This window comes from Salmo salar, chromosome ssa25, assembly GCF_905237065.1.
Source record: "Salmo salar chromosome ssa25, Ssal_v3.1, whole genome shotgun sequence".
NCBI classification, from domain to species: Eukaryota; Metazoa; Chordata; class Actinopteri; order Salmoniformes; family Salmonidae; genus Salmo; species Salmo salar.
Window position 1 is genome coordinate 48936754 of NC_059466.1, and position 17617 is coordinate 48954370.

Genomic DNA, 17617 nt, shown 5'->3' on the forward strand with positions numbered 1-17617 from the left:
ATCCTAACTGACCTAAGACAGGGAATTTTTTATGGGATTAAATATCAGGAATTGTGAAAAACGGAGTTTAAATGTAGTTGCCTAAGGTGTATGTAAACTTCCTTCGTCAACTGTACATAGTACTAGTCAAAAGTTTGGACACACCTACTCATTCAAGGGTTTTTCTTTCATTTTTTTATACTTTCTACATTGTAGAGTAATAGTGAAGACGTCAAAATATGAAATAGTTTGGAATGAATTCTAGGTCAGGTGAACAAAAGGACTTGAGTTCTTGTATGTTGTAACGATAACACCACGACCTGTTAATCATAAGGCATTCACGCCTGCCCTTCTCACCGGAGAGATGTTTGTTCCTGTCGGCACGATACGTGTACCGACTCTGATAACGTATCCCAAGTGAGCCACTTTAATAATAACAAATTGGATGAAATAAATGTATCATTAGTCACTTTAAACAATGCCACTTTATATAATGTTTACATACCCTACATTACTCATCTCATATGTGTATACTGTACTCTATACTATCTACTGCATTTTGCCTATACCACACGGCCATCGCTCATCCATATATTTATATGTACATATTCTTAATCATTCCTTTACACTTGTGTGTAATAAGGTAGTTGTTGTGAAATTGTTAGATTACTTGTTAGTGTAACGCTCCTCTTCGTCTGAAGATATAGAGAAATCGCTGTCGGAAAAGGTGGACCAATACGCAGCGGGTTGAGTGCTCATCATTAATTTATTAAACAACGTGAACACGAAAAAACAGGAAAATCAGAAACGCCAGGTACAGGTTAGCAGGCTAACATAAAGCAGCAGTGCTAAAGACAACAACCCACAAACCCCAGGTGAAAAACACACTCCTAATATATGACTCCCAATCAGGAACAACGACATACAGCTGTTCCTGATCGGGAGCCACACAGACTAACAAAGAAACAGAACAACTAGATAAACCATAGAAAACCAACACTAGAACAATACTCAAACCCCAGACTACATAAACCAAACACCCCTTAAATAACACACACAACCCGAACCATATGAAACAAATACCCCTCTGCCACGTCCTGACCAAATAAAATAAAATTACTCCCTCTGCTGGTCAGGACGTGACAGTTAGATATTACTGCATGGTCAGAACTAGAAGTACAAGCATTTCGCTACACTCGCATTAACATCTGCTAATCATGTGTATTTGACCAATAAAATTTGATTTGATAACACATATGGAATCATGTAGTAACCAAAAAAGTGTTAAACAAATCAAAATATATTTTATATTTGAGAATCTTCACAGTAGCCACCCTTTGCCTTGATGACAACTTTGCACACTCTTGGCATTCTCTCAGCCAGTTTCACCTGGAATGCTTGAAGGAGTTCCCACATATGCTGAGCACTTGTTGGCTGCTTTTCCTTCACTCTGCAGTCCAACTCATCCCAAACCATCTCAATTTGGTTGAGGTCGGGTGATTGTGTAGGCTAGGTCATCTGATGCAGCACTACATCCCTCTCCTTCTTGGTAAAATAGCCCTTACACAGCCTTGAGGTGTGTTGGGTCATTGTCCTGTTGAAAAACAAATGATAGTCCCACTAAGTGCAAACCAGATGGAATGGCATATCGCTGCAGAATGCTGTGGTAGCCATGCTGGTTAAGTGTGCCTTCAATTCAAAATAGATCACTGACAGTGTCACCAGCAAAGCACCCCCACACCATAACACCTCCTCCCCCATGCTTCACGGTGGGAACCACACATGCGGAGATCATCCGTTCACCTACTCTGTGTCTCACAAAGACACAGCAGTTGGAACCAAAAATCTCAAATTTGGACGCATTAGACCAGAGAACAGATTTACACTGGTCTAATGTCGATTGCCAGTGTTTCTTGGCCCAAGCAAGTCTCTTCTTTTATCCACTGTAAAAAAATAACATTTCTAAATTTGCTACATCAGACTGTAACTGCCCCATGGTGTATTTACCTGTCCAGTCTGTGGTAACTGCCTGGTTGTGTATGTACCTGTGCAGTTTGTGGTGACTGCCCCATTGTGTATTTACCTGTCCAGTCTGTGGTGACTGCCCCATGGTGTAATTACCTGTCCAGTCTGTGGTAACTGCCCCATGGTGTAATTACCTGTCCAGTCTGTGGTGACTGCCCCATGGTGTATTTACCTGTCCAGTCTGTGGTGACTGCCCCATGGTGTAATTACCTGTCCAGTCTGTGGTAACTGCCCCATGGTGTAATTACCTGTCCAGTCTGTGGTGACTGCCCCATGGTGTAATTACCTGTCCAGTCTGTGGTGACGGCCCCATGGTGTAATTACCTGTCCAGTCTGTGGTGAGTGATTCAGTTCCTCAGCCCACTGCAGTATGACGTCTTGACGCTCCTCTTGACAAGATCCATCCTCAGTCACTCTGGTCAGGAGGGAGATGTTTCTGATCTGTGAGGACTGGTACAGGACAACTGATTATGACTCACAAAGACCATATTGACACATTATTTTCACTACATAGATAGACAGACTTACCTGAACTACCCTGCTCAGTTCAGGAGCAAGTTCTCTAATGACGTGAAATTGAAACCTCCATACCTGTTTCTGATAAGAGTTGTTTACCAGAAATTACACAGCACATAATGACAGGGTGAGGGCATGTCTGAGCACATCAAATCTTGGGTATCATGGTCAGTCTCTATAGAGAGAACCTGTCCTCATGAAAACTATGCAATTAGCGACACCTTGTGGTGAAACAAAACAATTTGTATTTGTATTTTTTCCTTTGTATTTTTTTCTAATGCATACATTTAACCACTAGATGGCATTGTGAGGTAATTATTGATAAGGTATCTCCTGCCAAATAGCATGGTTGCGTTCAATTCAGTTTTCAGATCTGCAATGAGGATGTGGATTGAAATTACATTTTTAACTTGAAGAATCCTCATAGAAAAACAACAGTGTTTTCTATTCACTTCTTGACCCCAACCAGCTTCCCCCAGCCCAAGTCTCTCCCTCAAACCTCCACACAGATCCTTACTGTAACTCAACTTAGTAAATGTCCTAAAGTTGTGTCATGTGGGAAACCAAACAGCACATAGCCAGATTGCATAACATCATCCAGCAGCATTGTTGCAATACCATTAAATCCTCCCCCAGCTCCAGCAAGTAGTGTAGGATGTCATACCAACAGTCGTGCTTTTCATTCAAACATCAAAGATCCACCTCCATGTTTTACAGTAGGGATGAGGTATTTTCTGCCTATGAATTAGTTTTTTTCAGTGGAAAAACCCACCCCTGATGGGCGTGGCCAAAGAGCTCTATTTTTCCTGTCATATGACCAAAGCACCGGTTCCAATCCAAGTGCCAATGCCGTTTAGCAAACTCCAGGAAGTGATATGGTGAGATGACATGAAAATAGATATTTGGCCACGTACACAAATCCTGTATTGTCTCTCATTCAAACATGACATTGCCTGTGTCTCAGTCAAGCTTATTTCTCTTCATATGACAAGGATTAAAAAGGATTTGCCAGTAGATTGTCGACTTGATGGCAACTGATGATGACTGCTAGCTAAGACTTTGAAAGTAAGATGTTGACATGATCTGTCCAATCAAAGCTACTGTAGATATCACGTGATTTGATGTCATTCTATCTGTGGCCAATGACCTTGAGCCTTCTTGGATGGGCACGTCTAATATAACTCTATGGCAGAACCCAAAGGGCAACATTTTTCGAGCTCTAACCTTAGATATGGGGATGACGTACTGTCCCATGAGTGACAGAGAACTGAGCCAGTCATGACAGAAAACTGAGCCAATCAGGCGCAATGCTCTGTATTTTCTGCTGGCTAGCCCCACCACCACAGAAAGCACTGAGCTAGGCTGGAACACCTGCATTTTGGAGCTGCCTTACTCAAGAAAACATAAAAGACCATGTTTGTATTTGGCTTTATTAACTCAATGACTTTTTTTTGTGTTTTACATAGGTTTGCAAACTGATATGTGACACGTATTAATGCCAAAATTACAAGCAAAACAGGCAAGCCCACCCCAGTGTATATATAAAGAAAATAATATATATATATATATATATATATATATATATATATATATATATATATATTATTTTTTTTCTTACCTAAAAGTGTGGTGCATAAAACAGGTGCCCTGAATGACGGGTCGCCACTGATAATAAGTGATATCTGTATCGCCGTAGACTACACCACTGCTGTCATCCTTACCTCCAAGTGTTTATTCAAGTTGGATAATCGTTGAATGCAGACAGCAGTCACACCATTGGAAGATATAGCTTGGACTGTAGCCTACAAAAGCCTATTCCTGCTCTTTTCCCCCGCGACCCATCAAACACATTTGTTGTGTCGTGCCATTTACGGGCTGTCGTGCCATTTACTGAGGAGTGGCTTCTGTCTTGACTCTTCCACCTGAGCGAGTCTGACCACAAGTCAGAGACCACTCCTCAGTAAATGGCACGACAGCCCGCTTGGAGTTTGCCAAAAGGCACCTAAAGGACTCAGACCATGAGGAAACAGATTCTCTGGTCTGATGAAAACAAGACTGAACACTTTGGCCTGAATGCCAAGCGTCACGTCTTGAGGAAACCTGGCACCATCTTTACGGTGAAGCATGGTGGTGGCAGCATCATGCTGTGGGGATGTTTTTCAGTTGCAGGGACTGGGTCAGTCTAGTTAGGATTGAGGGAAAGATGAACGGAGCAAAGTAGAGAGAGATCCTTGATGAAAACCTGCTCCAAAGCGCTCAGGACCTCAGTCTGGGGTGAAGGTTTACCTTCCAGCAGGACAACAAACCTTAGCATACAGCCAAGACAACACAGGACTGGCTTTAGGATAAGTCTCTGAATGTCCTTGAGTGGCCCAGCCAGAGCCCTTGAACCTGATCGGGCATCTCTGGAGAGACCTGAAAATAGCTGTGCAGCAACGCTACCCATCCAACCTGACAGAGCATGAGAGGATTTGCAGAGAAGAATGGGAGAAACTCCCCAAATACAGGTGTGCCAAGCTTGTAGCGTTATACCCAAGAAGACTTGAGGCTGTAATCACTGCCAAAGCTGCTTCAACAAAGTACTGAATACTTACGTAAATGTGATATTTCAGTTTTTTATTTTTAATACATTTGAGAAAAAAAACAAAAAACCTTGTTATTGCTAGGTCATTATGGGGTATTGTGTGTAGAATGATGAGGGGGGGAAACGATTTAATCAATTTAAGAATAAGGCTGTAACGTAACAAAATGTGGAAAATGTCAAGGGGTCCGAATCCCTTCTGAATGCACTGTAAATACATATACAAATACAGAGATAGAGACTAACAAATGCTCAACCTCCAGGGGAGTTTAAGTACAATTCTTACAAGCTTGTTTTGGATGGTCTGTAGCTTCTTCTTCAGATGTTTGTGGCTGTTGGCGAACCACGATGTGCAGGCATAATCAAAGTGATACTGGACTAGCGCACTTGCTAGAGTCTTTAGGATGTCTATAGCTAGGTTTCCATCCAATTGGCGACAGATTTTCGTGTTACTATTCTAAAATCTTCATAAAAATAATATGCCATTTCAGAGTTTCCTTTAGGAAAAGTTGGCGCCGGACAGTGAAGAGTTTAATTTACCAGACATTGCAGAAATGTAATGGATAATCCATATGCATTTAGATCCAACCTGGTACAGGCAGCGCCATCACAATAAACAAGGGATGTTGGCCAAATGAGCCACATTTACGTGTCCTTAAAAAACAGCCTATCAAAAAAAATACAAAATGCTATTCCTTGTGTTTTAACCCCACAGTATATTCAGGTTAACCTGTTATGGCTAGGGGGCAGTATTTTCACGGCCGGATAAAAAACGTACACGATTTAATCTGATTATTACTCCTGCCCAGAAACTAGAATATGCATATAATTATTGGCTTTGGATAGAAAACACCCTAAAGTTTCTAAAACTGTTTGAATGGTGTCTGTGAGTATAACAGAACTCATATGGCAGGCAAAAACCTGAGAAGATTCCATACAGGAAGTGACCTGTCTGCACAAAGTCTTGTTCATCTTGGCTCTTTTTATTGAAGACTGAGGATCTTTGCTGTAACGTGACACTTCCTACGGCTCCCATAGGCTCTCAGAACCCGTGAAAAAGCTGAATGATATCGAGGCAGCCTCTGGCTGAAACACATTATCGCCTTTGGTAAGTGGCCGATCAGAGGACAATGGGCTTAGGCGCGTGCACGAGTCGACCCCATGCTTTATTTTCTTTCGTCTTTTTACCTAAACGCAGATTCCCGGTCGGAATATTATCACTTTTTTTACGAGAAAAATGGCATAAAAATTGATTTTAAACAGCGGTTGACATGCCTCGAAGTACGGCAATGGAATATTTAGAATTTTTTTGTCACGAAATGCGTCGTGCTCGTCACCCTTCTTTACCATTCGGATAGTGTCTTGAACGCACGAACAAAACGCCGGTATTTGGATATAACAATGGATTATTTGGGACCAAACCAACATTTGTTATTGAAGTAGAAGTCCTGGGAGTGCATTCTGCCGAAGAACAGCAAAGGTAATAACATTTTTCTTATAGTAAATCTGACTTTGGTGAGTGCTAAATTTGCTGGGTGTCTAAATAGCTAGCCCTGTGATGCCGGGCTATCTACTGAGAATATTGCAAAATGTGCTTTCACCGAAAAGCTATTTTAAAATCGGACATAGCGAGTGCATAGAGGAGTTCTGTATCTATAATTCTTAAAATAATTGTTATGTTTTTTGTGAATGTTTATCGTGAGTAATTTAGTAAATTCACCGGAAGTTTGCGGGGGGTATGCTAGTTCTGAACGTCACATGCTAATGTAAAAAGCTGTTTTTGATATAAATATGAACTTGATTGAACAAAACATGCATGTATTGTATAACATAATGTCCTAGGGGTGTCATCTGATGAAGATCATCAAAGGTTAGTGCTGCATTTAGCTGTGGTTTGGATTTATGTGACATTATATGCTAGCTTGAAAAATGGGTGTCTGATTATTTCTGGCTGGATACTCTGCTGACATAATCTAATGTTTTGCTTTTGTTGTAAAGCCTTTTTGAAATCGGACAGTGTGGTTAGATAACGGAGAGTCTTGTCTTTAAAATGGTGTAAAATAGTCATATGTTTGAAAAATGGAAGTTTTTGGATTTTTGAGGAATTTATAATTCGCGCAACGCCCATCATTGGCTATTGGAGCAGGTGTTCCGCTAGCGGTTAACCCCACAGTATATTCAGACATCTAGACGTTCCGCTAGCGGAACACCTGCTCCAATATCCAATGATAGGCGTGGCGCGAATTACAAATTCCTCAAAAATCCAAAAACTTCCATTTTTCAAACATATGACTATTTTACACCATTTTAAAGACAAGACGCTCCTTTATCTAACCACACTGTCCGATTTCAAAAAGGCTTTACAGCAAAAGCAAAACATTAGATTATGTCAGCAGAGTACCCAGCCAGAAATAATCAGACACCCATTTTTCAAGTTAGCATATAATGTCACAAAAAACTAAACCACAGCTAAATGCAGCATTAACCTTTGATGATCTTCATCAGATGACACGCCTAGGACATTATGTTATACAATACATGCATGTTTTGTTCAATCAAGTTCATATTTATATCAAAAACCAGCTTTTTACATTAGCATGTGACGTTCAGAACTAGCATTCCCACCGAACACTTCCGGTGAATTTACTAAATTACTCACGATAAACGTTCACAAAAAACATAACAATTATTTTAAGAATTATAGATACAGAACTGGTTTAAGCAATCGAGGTGTCCGATTTTAAAATAGCTTTTCGGTGAAAGCACATTTTGCAATATTCTGAGTAGATAGCTCGCCATCACAGGCTAGCTATTTTGACACCCACCAAGTTTGAACCTCACCAAACTCAGATTTACTATAAGAAAATTGGATTACCTTTGTTGTTCTTCGTCAGAATGCACTCCCGGGACTTCTACTTCAATAACAAATGTTGGTTTGGTTCCAAATAATCCATAGTTATATCCAAATAGCGGCGTTTTGTTGTGCGTTCAAGACACTATCCGAAGGGTGACGAAGGGTTACGCGCCCGACGCGTTTCGTGACAAAAAAATTCTAAATATTCCATTACCGTACTTCGAAGCATGTCAACCGCTGTTTAAAATCAATTTTTATGCTTTTTTTCTCGTAAAAAAGCGATAATATTCCGACCGGGAGTCGTTGTTTTCGTTCAAAGACGAAAGAATAAAAACATGGTGTCGCCTCGTGCACGCGCCTCAGTCTCATTGTTCTCTGATTGACCACTATCTAAATGCGCTACTGTTTTTCAGCCAGGGCCTGCAAAGACATCATTCAGCTTTTTGCCGCCTTCTGAGAGCCTATGGGAGCCGTAGGAAGTGTCACGTTACAGCAGAGATCCTCAGTTTTCAATAAAGAGAGTGTAGAAGGCCAATAAATGGTCAGAGAGCGCACTTCCTGTAAGGAATCTTCTCAGGTTTTTGCCTGCCAAATGAGTTCTGTTATACTCACAGACACCATTCAAACAGTTTTAGAAACTTTGGAGTGTTTTCTATCCAAAGCTAATAATTATATGCATATTCTAGTTTCTGGGCAGGAGTAAAAATCAGATTAAATCGGGTACGTTTTTTATCCGGCCGTGAAAATACTGCCCCCTATCCATAACAGGTTAACCCCACAGTATCTACAGGTTAAACCCACAGTATATTCAGGTTAACCCCACAGTATCTACAGGTTAACCCTACAGTATCTACAGGTTAACCCTACAGTATATTCAGGTTAACCCCACAGTATCTACAGGTTAACCCCACAGTATATTCAGGTTAACCCCACAGTATATTCAGGTTAACCCCACAGTATATTCAGCTTAACCCCACAGTATATTCAGGTTAACCCTACAGTATCTACAGGTTAACCCCACAGTATATTCAGGTTAACCCTACAGTATCTACAGGTTAACCCCACAGTATATTGAGGTTAACCCCACAGTATCTACAGGTTAACCCCACAGTATATTCAGTTTAACCCTGCAGTATCTACAGGTTAACCCCACAGTATATTCAGGTTAACCCCACAGTATCTACAGGTTAACCCTACAGTATCTACAAGTTAACCCTACAGTATATTCAGGTTAACCCTACAGTATCTACAGGTTAACCCCACAGTATATTCAGCTTAACCCCACAGTATCTACAGGTTAACCCCACAGTATATTCAGGTTAACCCCACAGCATCTACAGGTTAACCCCACAGTATATTCAGGTTAACCCTACAGTATCTACAGGTTAACCCCACAGTATATTCAGCTTAACCCCACAGTATATGCAGGTTAACCCCACAGTATATTCAGGTTAACCCCACAGTATCTACAGGTTAACCCCACAGTATATTCAGGTTAACCCCACAGTATCTACAGGTTAACCCCACAGTATATTCAGGTTAACCCCACAGTATCTACAGGTTAACCCCACAGTATCTACAGGTTAACCCTACAGTATCTACAGGTTAACCCCACAGTATATTCAGCTTAACCCCACAGTATCTACAGGTTAACCCCACAGTATATTCAGGTTAACCCCACAGTATCTACAGGTTAACCCCACAGTATATTCAGGTTAACCCCACAGTATCTACAGGTTAACCCCACAGTATCTACAGGTTAACCCCACAGTATCTACAGGTTAACAGCAGTATCTACAGGTTAACAGCAGTATCAACAGGTTAACAGCAGTATCTACAGGTTAACAGCAGTATCTACAGGTTAACAGCAGTATCTATCTATCCCCTTGGAGGTTTGGGCTCCACCAGATCACATAGGAACATGTTAATTGGGTACCCCCTGGAGGTTGGGGCCCCCACCAGATCACATATGAGCATGTTAATTGGGTACCCCCTGGAGGTTGGGGCCCCCACCAGATCACATAGGAACATGTTAATTGGGTACCCCCTGGAGGTGTCCCCCGTCCCCCCATGACAAAACCTGTAGGGAATTAGGTTTAAAATGTCCAAGTTGGCTGGATGTAACTTGGGTGGTGGAACAGCAGACTAGTCTCTTTTAATTTTTTACTTATTTAGCTTTTATTTAACTAGGCAAATTCTTATTTACAATGACGGCACTACCCTGGCCAAACCCTAACCCAGACGATGCTGGGCCAATTGTGCACTGCCCTATGGGACTCCCAATTTTATTTATTTATTTTACAGTTGTTGATGTGTGTAGAGGGTCCCTGGTTCAAGCCCAGGTAGGGGCGAGGAGAGGGACGGAAGCTATACTGTTACATTGATGCTGTTGACCCGGATCACTGGTTGCTGCAGAAAAGGAGGAGGTCAAAAGGGGGGTGAGTGCAACCGATGTGAAATGGCTAGTTAGTTAGCGGTGGTGCGCGCTAATAGCGTTTCAATCAGTGATGTCACTCGCTCTGAGACCTTGAAGTAGTTGTTCCCTTTGCTCTGCAAGGGCCACGGCTTTTGTAGCTGGATGAGTAACGATGCCTTGCGGGTGTCAGTTGTTGATGTGTGCAGAGGGTCCCTTGTTCGAGCCCAGGTTGGGGCGAGGAGAGGGACGGAAGCAATACTGTTACACGTTCGTAAATTCACTCTGGTCATCTACTCCGATTTCAGAGCACTCTCTTCTGGGTTTGCCAGAGCGCAGAATATGTGATGAACACCTGTTGAATGTGGCTGGTGTTAGTAAACGTCTGCCATTTTTTTTGTTTTCATTAAATTGTTGCCAGCAGCACAATTACAATGGCCAACGCTCTAGACAACATGAAACAGCCTTACCAGCTCTGCTAGGGAGAGTAAAATGATCAGAGAGGTTTTCTCTCATTTGTGTCTGGAAGTATCTAGCTAGCCAACTTTAGCCAGTTAGCTTGGGCGCTTGACTGCCGCTGTGAGGTCAGAACGCTCGGATCAACCCTACTCCTCGGCCAGAGCGTCCAGTGGGCCCAGTGTGCTCTGAATTTACGAATGGATATTCTGGCAACACTCTGAATTCACAAATGGACAATCTGACAACACTCTGAATATACGAGCACTCCGAGCGCACTCTGGCAGTCCAGAGTGAATTTGCATACACACTGTCACGGCTCCTCCTCTGCAGTGCAGGGGCGGTTCCTCCTGCAGGCAGAGGAGGGTCGTTAGTGATTGGAGTCACCTGGGCTCAGGGTATTTAAACTGCTTCACTAACCTCTCTCTCTCTCTCTCTCTCCCCCTGCTCCTCCAGGTATGATCCTGTTTTGTTTGTTCCGTTGTTGGTTTATTTAGTTTCCACTCAGTCATGTTCACACACACATATTCACGCATCCATGCACCTTACATACACCCTACATTATGACATTTCCACACCTCATTCCTTTGTTTAGAATTAATAGTTTTGTTTTATAATAAAGAACTTTTTGAATTGGCCTATACCGGTTGTTGATGTCCTCTCATTTTTGCCACAGGCTATGAGCCGGCCTGTGACAACACCCAGATTATATTTAAACTAAGTCATTTTCAGCGTATCTAAGTATACCTATTCAGCTGTCTGTATCCTCCTGACTGGTGTTTATTTTTTATTATAAACTAAATATGCTTCTCTTGAATCTCTTCAAAAATCTGGGTAAAAGATTGAAAGGAATGTCTTATTCAGTACATTTTGTAATTGCTTGCTTTTTTAAAAAAAAGTCTAGCAACCATGCCAGCTAAGATAGTAAGACAAGCTACTCAAATGGAGCATTTCCACACATGATTGACCCCAGTGATTTACCCAAAAGGCTCAGACTTTTATTTGTCCATCTACGTGGGCTGGGACCCGTGCCTCACTGGGCCATAACTCCGGAGAACCTGCTCAGCTTTCATTTACATGACAATGGCTAACTGTGAACTACACCTTTTCACAAAGCAACAGTTTTGATTATGCAGAGGTTGTAGATTCAGCTCTTCACTGTCAGCCCTAAGCTATGGAAACACAATTTCCCTCAGTATAAGGGTGTATGCACTAGGTGTTACACTGGTGTTGCAGTCAAAAAGCAGCAGAACTTGATTGATAGCCTGAAATGGCTTGGTAGCTAGTTATGAGGTAAGGAGATTGCGTTTGGTAGCCAGCAAGATTGGGAACCTAACTTCAATTTTTTTGTTGCTAGGAATCAATAGGTTACATATCTTGATTAAATAACATCTACACCCACTGAAAGTCATGCCCAGCACATCAAACACTGTCTTTGCTCCATGGCGCACTTTGGAATACCCCTGATAGGGGAGGGAAATCAGTCAGTTTCTGATACAACGTGGGTTTTAAAAATGAAGTTTAGTAATTTATTTAACGTCTGAAAAAAATAAATAAAATGAATACACAGCAAATCTAAGGGGCACGTGCCCTTGTTCCCCCAATGGGCATGACACCTCTGGTCACTTTCATTGTGTGATTGATTTGCAAGCAAGACAGTTTTATTATAGCGTCAATCAATCCCTTATGGCACCTAACGGTGAAGGATTAATCCAGACCCAGTTTTTAAAAGTAAAACTTTATTGCAATGTGCATCGTCACATTCATCTTTGCACAACAGAATGGAGGCACCCAAACCCATTTTGCAAGAAAAGACAAAAACAAGGGAAAAAAAAAAATTCTAATAAAACATTAAATCATGACAAAAAAAAATAAAATACAAATTAAATCTGGGAGTTTAAAACAACTTAGATAAGTGTTCCTTTTCTTTCCATACCCAGAATGAGGGCTTTAGATTTCATATTAGATTTTACATACGTTACATTAGTTCAAGAACACGATCATTATACATAACGAGGTCCAATACCATGCTTCTTTCTCCGTATCAAATGTCTGAAAAGCAGCCGTTTGAGAGATGAAGCACATTGGACAGATTCCTTTCCTCTTTACAACAGTCTGACCTGTAAACATTTAACAGGTTGACATTTCTCAGTAAATTAAATAACCATCTTGTACAGTTAACATTTAGATTCCTCTGTCACTTTTAGGTTATTTCTTGTCTTTACATTGATCCCCTATTCATTATCAATTGATAAATCTCTTGCAAAACAAGCATTAAAACAACCAAAAAAAAACATTTACATTAGTGCATTGTACCATGACCTCCACATGCAAATCAATCATTCTAAAGTGCAGTAAGGACAAGACAATTCATGACCAATAATGATTAGGAAGTAATATAACTTGTCCTCAACGACTGAAAAACAGGTCTTATGAAGCGTATTGTACAGTTAAAACTTCCACTTACAACTTAAGAAGAAAATGTGTTTCACAGACCTTTCATTATCCACTGATGATCCCTTTCAAAAAGCTTTATCGTTATTTAATAAAAAAATTAAAAATTAAATACACAAAAATGTCCCTTTAAAAACCAGAGCATCGTACTCATATCATGCACTCCACACGCAAATCTATAATTATAAAGTGCTGTAAGGACCCTGCGATGCTTTTCATACCGAGGTTCCTTCAAGTGGACCCACCATATAACTAGGTACATCTACGATCAGAGTCTACAAGTGGACCCACCATATAGCTAGGTACATCTACGATCAGAGTCTACAAGTGGACCCACCATATAGCTAGGTACATCTACGATCAGAGTCTACAAGTGGACCCACCATATAACTAGGTACATCTACGATCAGAGTCTACAAGTGGACCCACCATATAACTAGGTACATCTACAATCAGAGTCTACAAGTGGACCCACCATATAGCTAGGTACATCTACGATCAGAGTCTACAAGTGGACCCACCATATAACTAGGTACATCTACAATCAGAGTCTACAAGTGGACCCACCATATAGCTAGGTACATCTACGATCAGAGTCTACAAGTGGACCCACCATATAGCTAGGTACATCTACAATCAGAGTCTACAAGTGGACCCACCATATAGCTAGGTACATCTACGATCAGAGTCTACAAGTGGACCCACCATATAACTAGGTACATCTACAATCAGAGTCTACAAGTGGACCCACCATATAGCTAGGTACATCTACGATCAGAGTCTACAAGTGGACCCACCATATAACTAGGTACATCTACGATCAGAGTCTACAAGTGGACCCACCATATAACTAGGTACATCTACAATCAGAGTCTACAAGTGGACCCACCATATAACTAGGTACATCTACGATCAGAGTCTACAAGTGGACCCACCATATAACTAGGTACATCTACAATCAGAGTCTACAAGTGGACCCACCATATAACTAGGTACATCTACGATCAGAGTCTACAAGTGGACCCACCATATAGCTAGGTACATCTACAATCAGAGTCTACAAGTGGACCCACCATATAGCTAGGTACATCTACGATCAGAGTCTACAAGTGGACCCACCATATAGCTAGGTACATCTACGATCAGAGTCTACAAGTGGACCCACCATATAGCTAGGTACATCTACGATCAGAGTCTACAAGTGGACCCACCATATAGCTAGGTACATCTACGATCAGAGTCTACAAGTGGACCCACCATATAGCTAGGTACATCTACGATCAGAGTCTACAAGTGGACCCACCATATAACTAGGTACATCTACGATCAGAGTCTACAAGTGGACCCACCATATAACTAGGTACATCTACGATCAGAGTCTACAAGTGGACCCACCATATAACTAGGTACATCTACGATCAGAGTCTACAAGTGGACCCACCATATAACTAGGTACATCTACCATCGTCAGAGTAGCAAACCATCTCTCAGCAGGCCTTCCATTCCACATTATAGACATGTAGCCTACAACATTCTCACAACACTGGTTTAATGGTGGCGTTATTACTAACCAGTGTAATTAATTAGTCTTTTTTTTTTTTTTAAATGTACAGGAGTCACCATTTGTTAAAATGACCAAGCACAACATATGACAAACAAAAAAGATGAAAATATTAAAATATCAGCTGCTTAATAAATTAATAAAAAGCCAGACATGATAGGGATTGGGGTTTTTCCCCTTCTACAAGAGAATCAGTCTCTTCCATCACAGTTCAGTCACACAAGTAGAGTTCCATTAATTGATTCCATCTTTTGATATGTGGGCCTTTCTTCCAAGATCAAGGTTCACAGGTCCAGGGTCCTTGTCCATGGGACTAAGAGAACGGGTCTGAGTGCATGTACAGGAGGCAACAAGATGTGGACTAGGAATGCTCTCAGGGAGAAGGGAGTCCACAGCATGCCCAAACAGCCATCAGATGTAGGTGCTATGTGGCCCTATGGAGGGATCGGTGTTACATTCTATATGTCCCCCTCTCTTCAACTCCATATGTATCCTCAATGGTTCCTAGTGATGGCTCAGATCCTACTAGGGGTGTCCTGTGTGATGACAGAGAGAAGAAGAGGGTGACAGGTTTAGATGAGAGAATAAGGTAGACTGTAGTTTTATTTTAATGAAATCATCAATCTTCAACTCATTTATAGTAATGGCTGAAGAATATATGCATTAACATGGTATTAGTGGTACTTGACTTCAGTTAGGTAGCATCCCCCATGTTGGGCAGGTTACAGTTGTTGCACATGGAGGTAGAGATTCCTCATGTAAAAAAAAAAAAAAGGGGACTTTCTATTTAAATTCAGGGTTTCCGTGAACAAGTATTTTGGCTATGGTAGTTTTAGATTGGAGAAGAGAGACCCCAGGCTGTCACAGTCAGCCGAGAGCGAGAGCGACCCAGGGTATGAAATGGGTGTGCTTATTGCTCAGTGCTCACCGTTCCCATTGGTGATTGCACCGTTCCCATTGGTGATTGCACCGTTCCCATTGGTGATTGCACCGTTCCCATTGGTGATTGCACCGTTCCCATTGGTGATTGCACCGTTCCCATTGGTGATTGCACCGTTCCCATTGGTGATTGGCTCCGTGGTCTCCCAATTCATGGCCTTCTGGACGGCCTTCTTCCAGCGTGCGTACCGGAACTCACTCTCTACAGGAGAAACAGAGGGACAGACAGTTACAATGGAGGCTCCTATCCTCAAGGTAACTACAGTACATATATATAACCACTAGATGTCAGTGTGTTAAACTCACTCTACCAAATAAAATAAAAAATTGTAGAGAGCCTGTCATGTAAACCCGACCTTAGGCAACACAGTGACTAGGATCTGGTTTCAACGACGAACTCTTGGCATGGAGGAACTATGTCACATCCTCAGTCGATACGTGAGAAAATATTTTCCGGGGACTCTGCCAACAAATCACAAGGCAGACATGCCAGAACGTCACGATTCAAAACTAAAGTTATCATGCAAAACCTTGGCAGTGGTTTTTAAGTGAAGGTAGTGGATGCAAATTAGCCACATGCGAAATGCACTCACTAAAAATAACCTCCGTGATGTCCATCTTGGCAGCTACTATTTAGTGTTTTATTCAAGGTGATAAGGCCTGGGCAGTGACCTGGGCAGTGACCTAGAAAGTGACCTAAAGCCTCTATGCCAAAAGAGTCCATTAGTGAAACCAAACCCTAGACATTGTTGTCTAAGGTTGGGTTTGAGAATATAAACTGAACGGCTTTAAACATGTAAGAGACATTTAACCACCAGATAACAGTATGACACAAATATTGATATGGTATCTCAAATCATGGTCATGCCTCATGGTGACAGGGTTGGGGGTCAATTCAGTTTTCCAAATAAGTCAAGTCAAGAAGTGGATTTAAATAAAAAAATGTATGAATTGTAAAATAAAAACAAATACATTTCAATTGACTTTGACCCCGGCTACTGATCAAGGTGTGACGCTGTTCTCTCACCCTCAGGATTAATCAGAGGTTGGTATGTGTCAGTGGGGATGGTTGTCAGGTTACCAGGGGTCAGACTCCAGACACCGACCCCCTCTGCTGCTCCTGCCGCCATGGCTGCACCCAGCGCCGTGGTCTCGGACATGGACGGCTTCACTGAGGGAACACATACAGAAATACAATACTGCGCAGTCCTCGGGAGTATGTGTATTTGGGTAAAAAAAAGTTCATGTTAGAGTGTGTACTGGTACAGCTGTGTCTGCCTGCATTAGGTGTTTGAGTTTACGGAGTACATGTGCTTGATGTTAATGTGTCTGTATATTCTTGGAAGTAGACATAAATGTGTGCGTCGTTGAGTCAAAACTTCAAATGAGAGATTACTGAGTGCATGTTCTTTACCTCAATGCAGTGTGTATGCGTTGGTGTGAGCAGTTGTGTGCGTACCTACCCACAGGGATGCAGAGTACATCAGCTTGGAGCTGCATCAATAGTCTGTTGGAGGTCATGCCTCCATCCACCTGGAGCTGGCTCAAAGGAACCCCATAATCCTGATTCATGGCCTCCAGGATCTGGACAATTATATATCTATTAGTTCATAGCAGAGTTTACTGTTTGACTTCTTTGATTTGAGTCTGAATGGAACTCAGAGCCTTACCTCTGAAAAACAGACAGCCAGAGCAGCGAAGCCCTAGGTGAGATCTGTTAGTGAACTGAGTCAGACTTACCTCTCTAGTTTGAAAACAGACGGCCTCCAGCGCAGCGAAGGCCAGGTGAGATCTGTTAGTGAACTGAGTCAGGCCACAGATGATACTGTCGAAAAGAGA

At 41.7% G+C, this 17617-nt stretch overlaps 1 protein-coding gene and 1 long non-coding RNA gene across 3 annotated transcripts in view; both read right to left on the reverse strand.

The window, feature by feature from the left end:
• Window positions 1-1452: 1452 nt before the first annotated feature.
• On the reverse strand, window positions 1453-2726 carry LOC123730536 (uncharacterized). The gene is made up of 3 exons (XR_006762001.1): window positions 2533-2726; window positions 2329-2454; window positions 1453-1573 (listed from the first exon to the last, which is right to left on the reverse strand). It is a non-coding gene; the product is annotated as an uncharacterized lncRNA (long non-coding RNA).
• A 9820-nt stretch (window positions 2727-12546) lies between these two features.
• LOC106586902 (glycerol kinase) overlaps window positions 12547-17617 on the reverse strand; it is a 28238-nt gene continuing 23167 nt past the window's right edge. Inside the window, exons 15-19 of one of the 2 annotated variants that reach the window (XM_014174643.2) lie at window positions 17519-17603; window positions 17242-17362; window positions 16806-16949; window positions 15894-15980; window positions 12547-15375 (exon numbers count right to left, since the gene is read on the reverse strand). In XM_014174643.2, coding sequence (XP_014030118.1) covers window positions 15365-15375; window positions 15894-15980; window positions 16806-16949; window positions 17242-17362; window positions 17519-17603 — 448 coding nt within the window. In that variant the 3' untranslated portion in view covers window positions 12547-15364. Of the gene's footprint in view, window positions 15376-15767; window positions 15981-16805; window positions 16950-17241; window positions 17363-17518; window positions 17604-17617 lie in introns of both variants that reach the window. The other variant, XM_045707369.1, reaches the window with a different exon arrangement.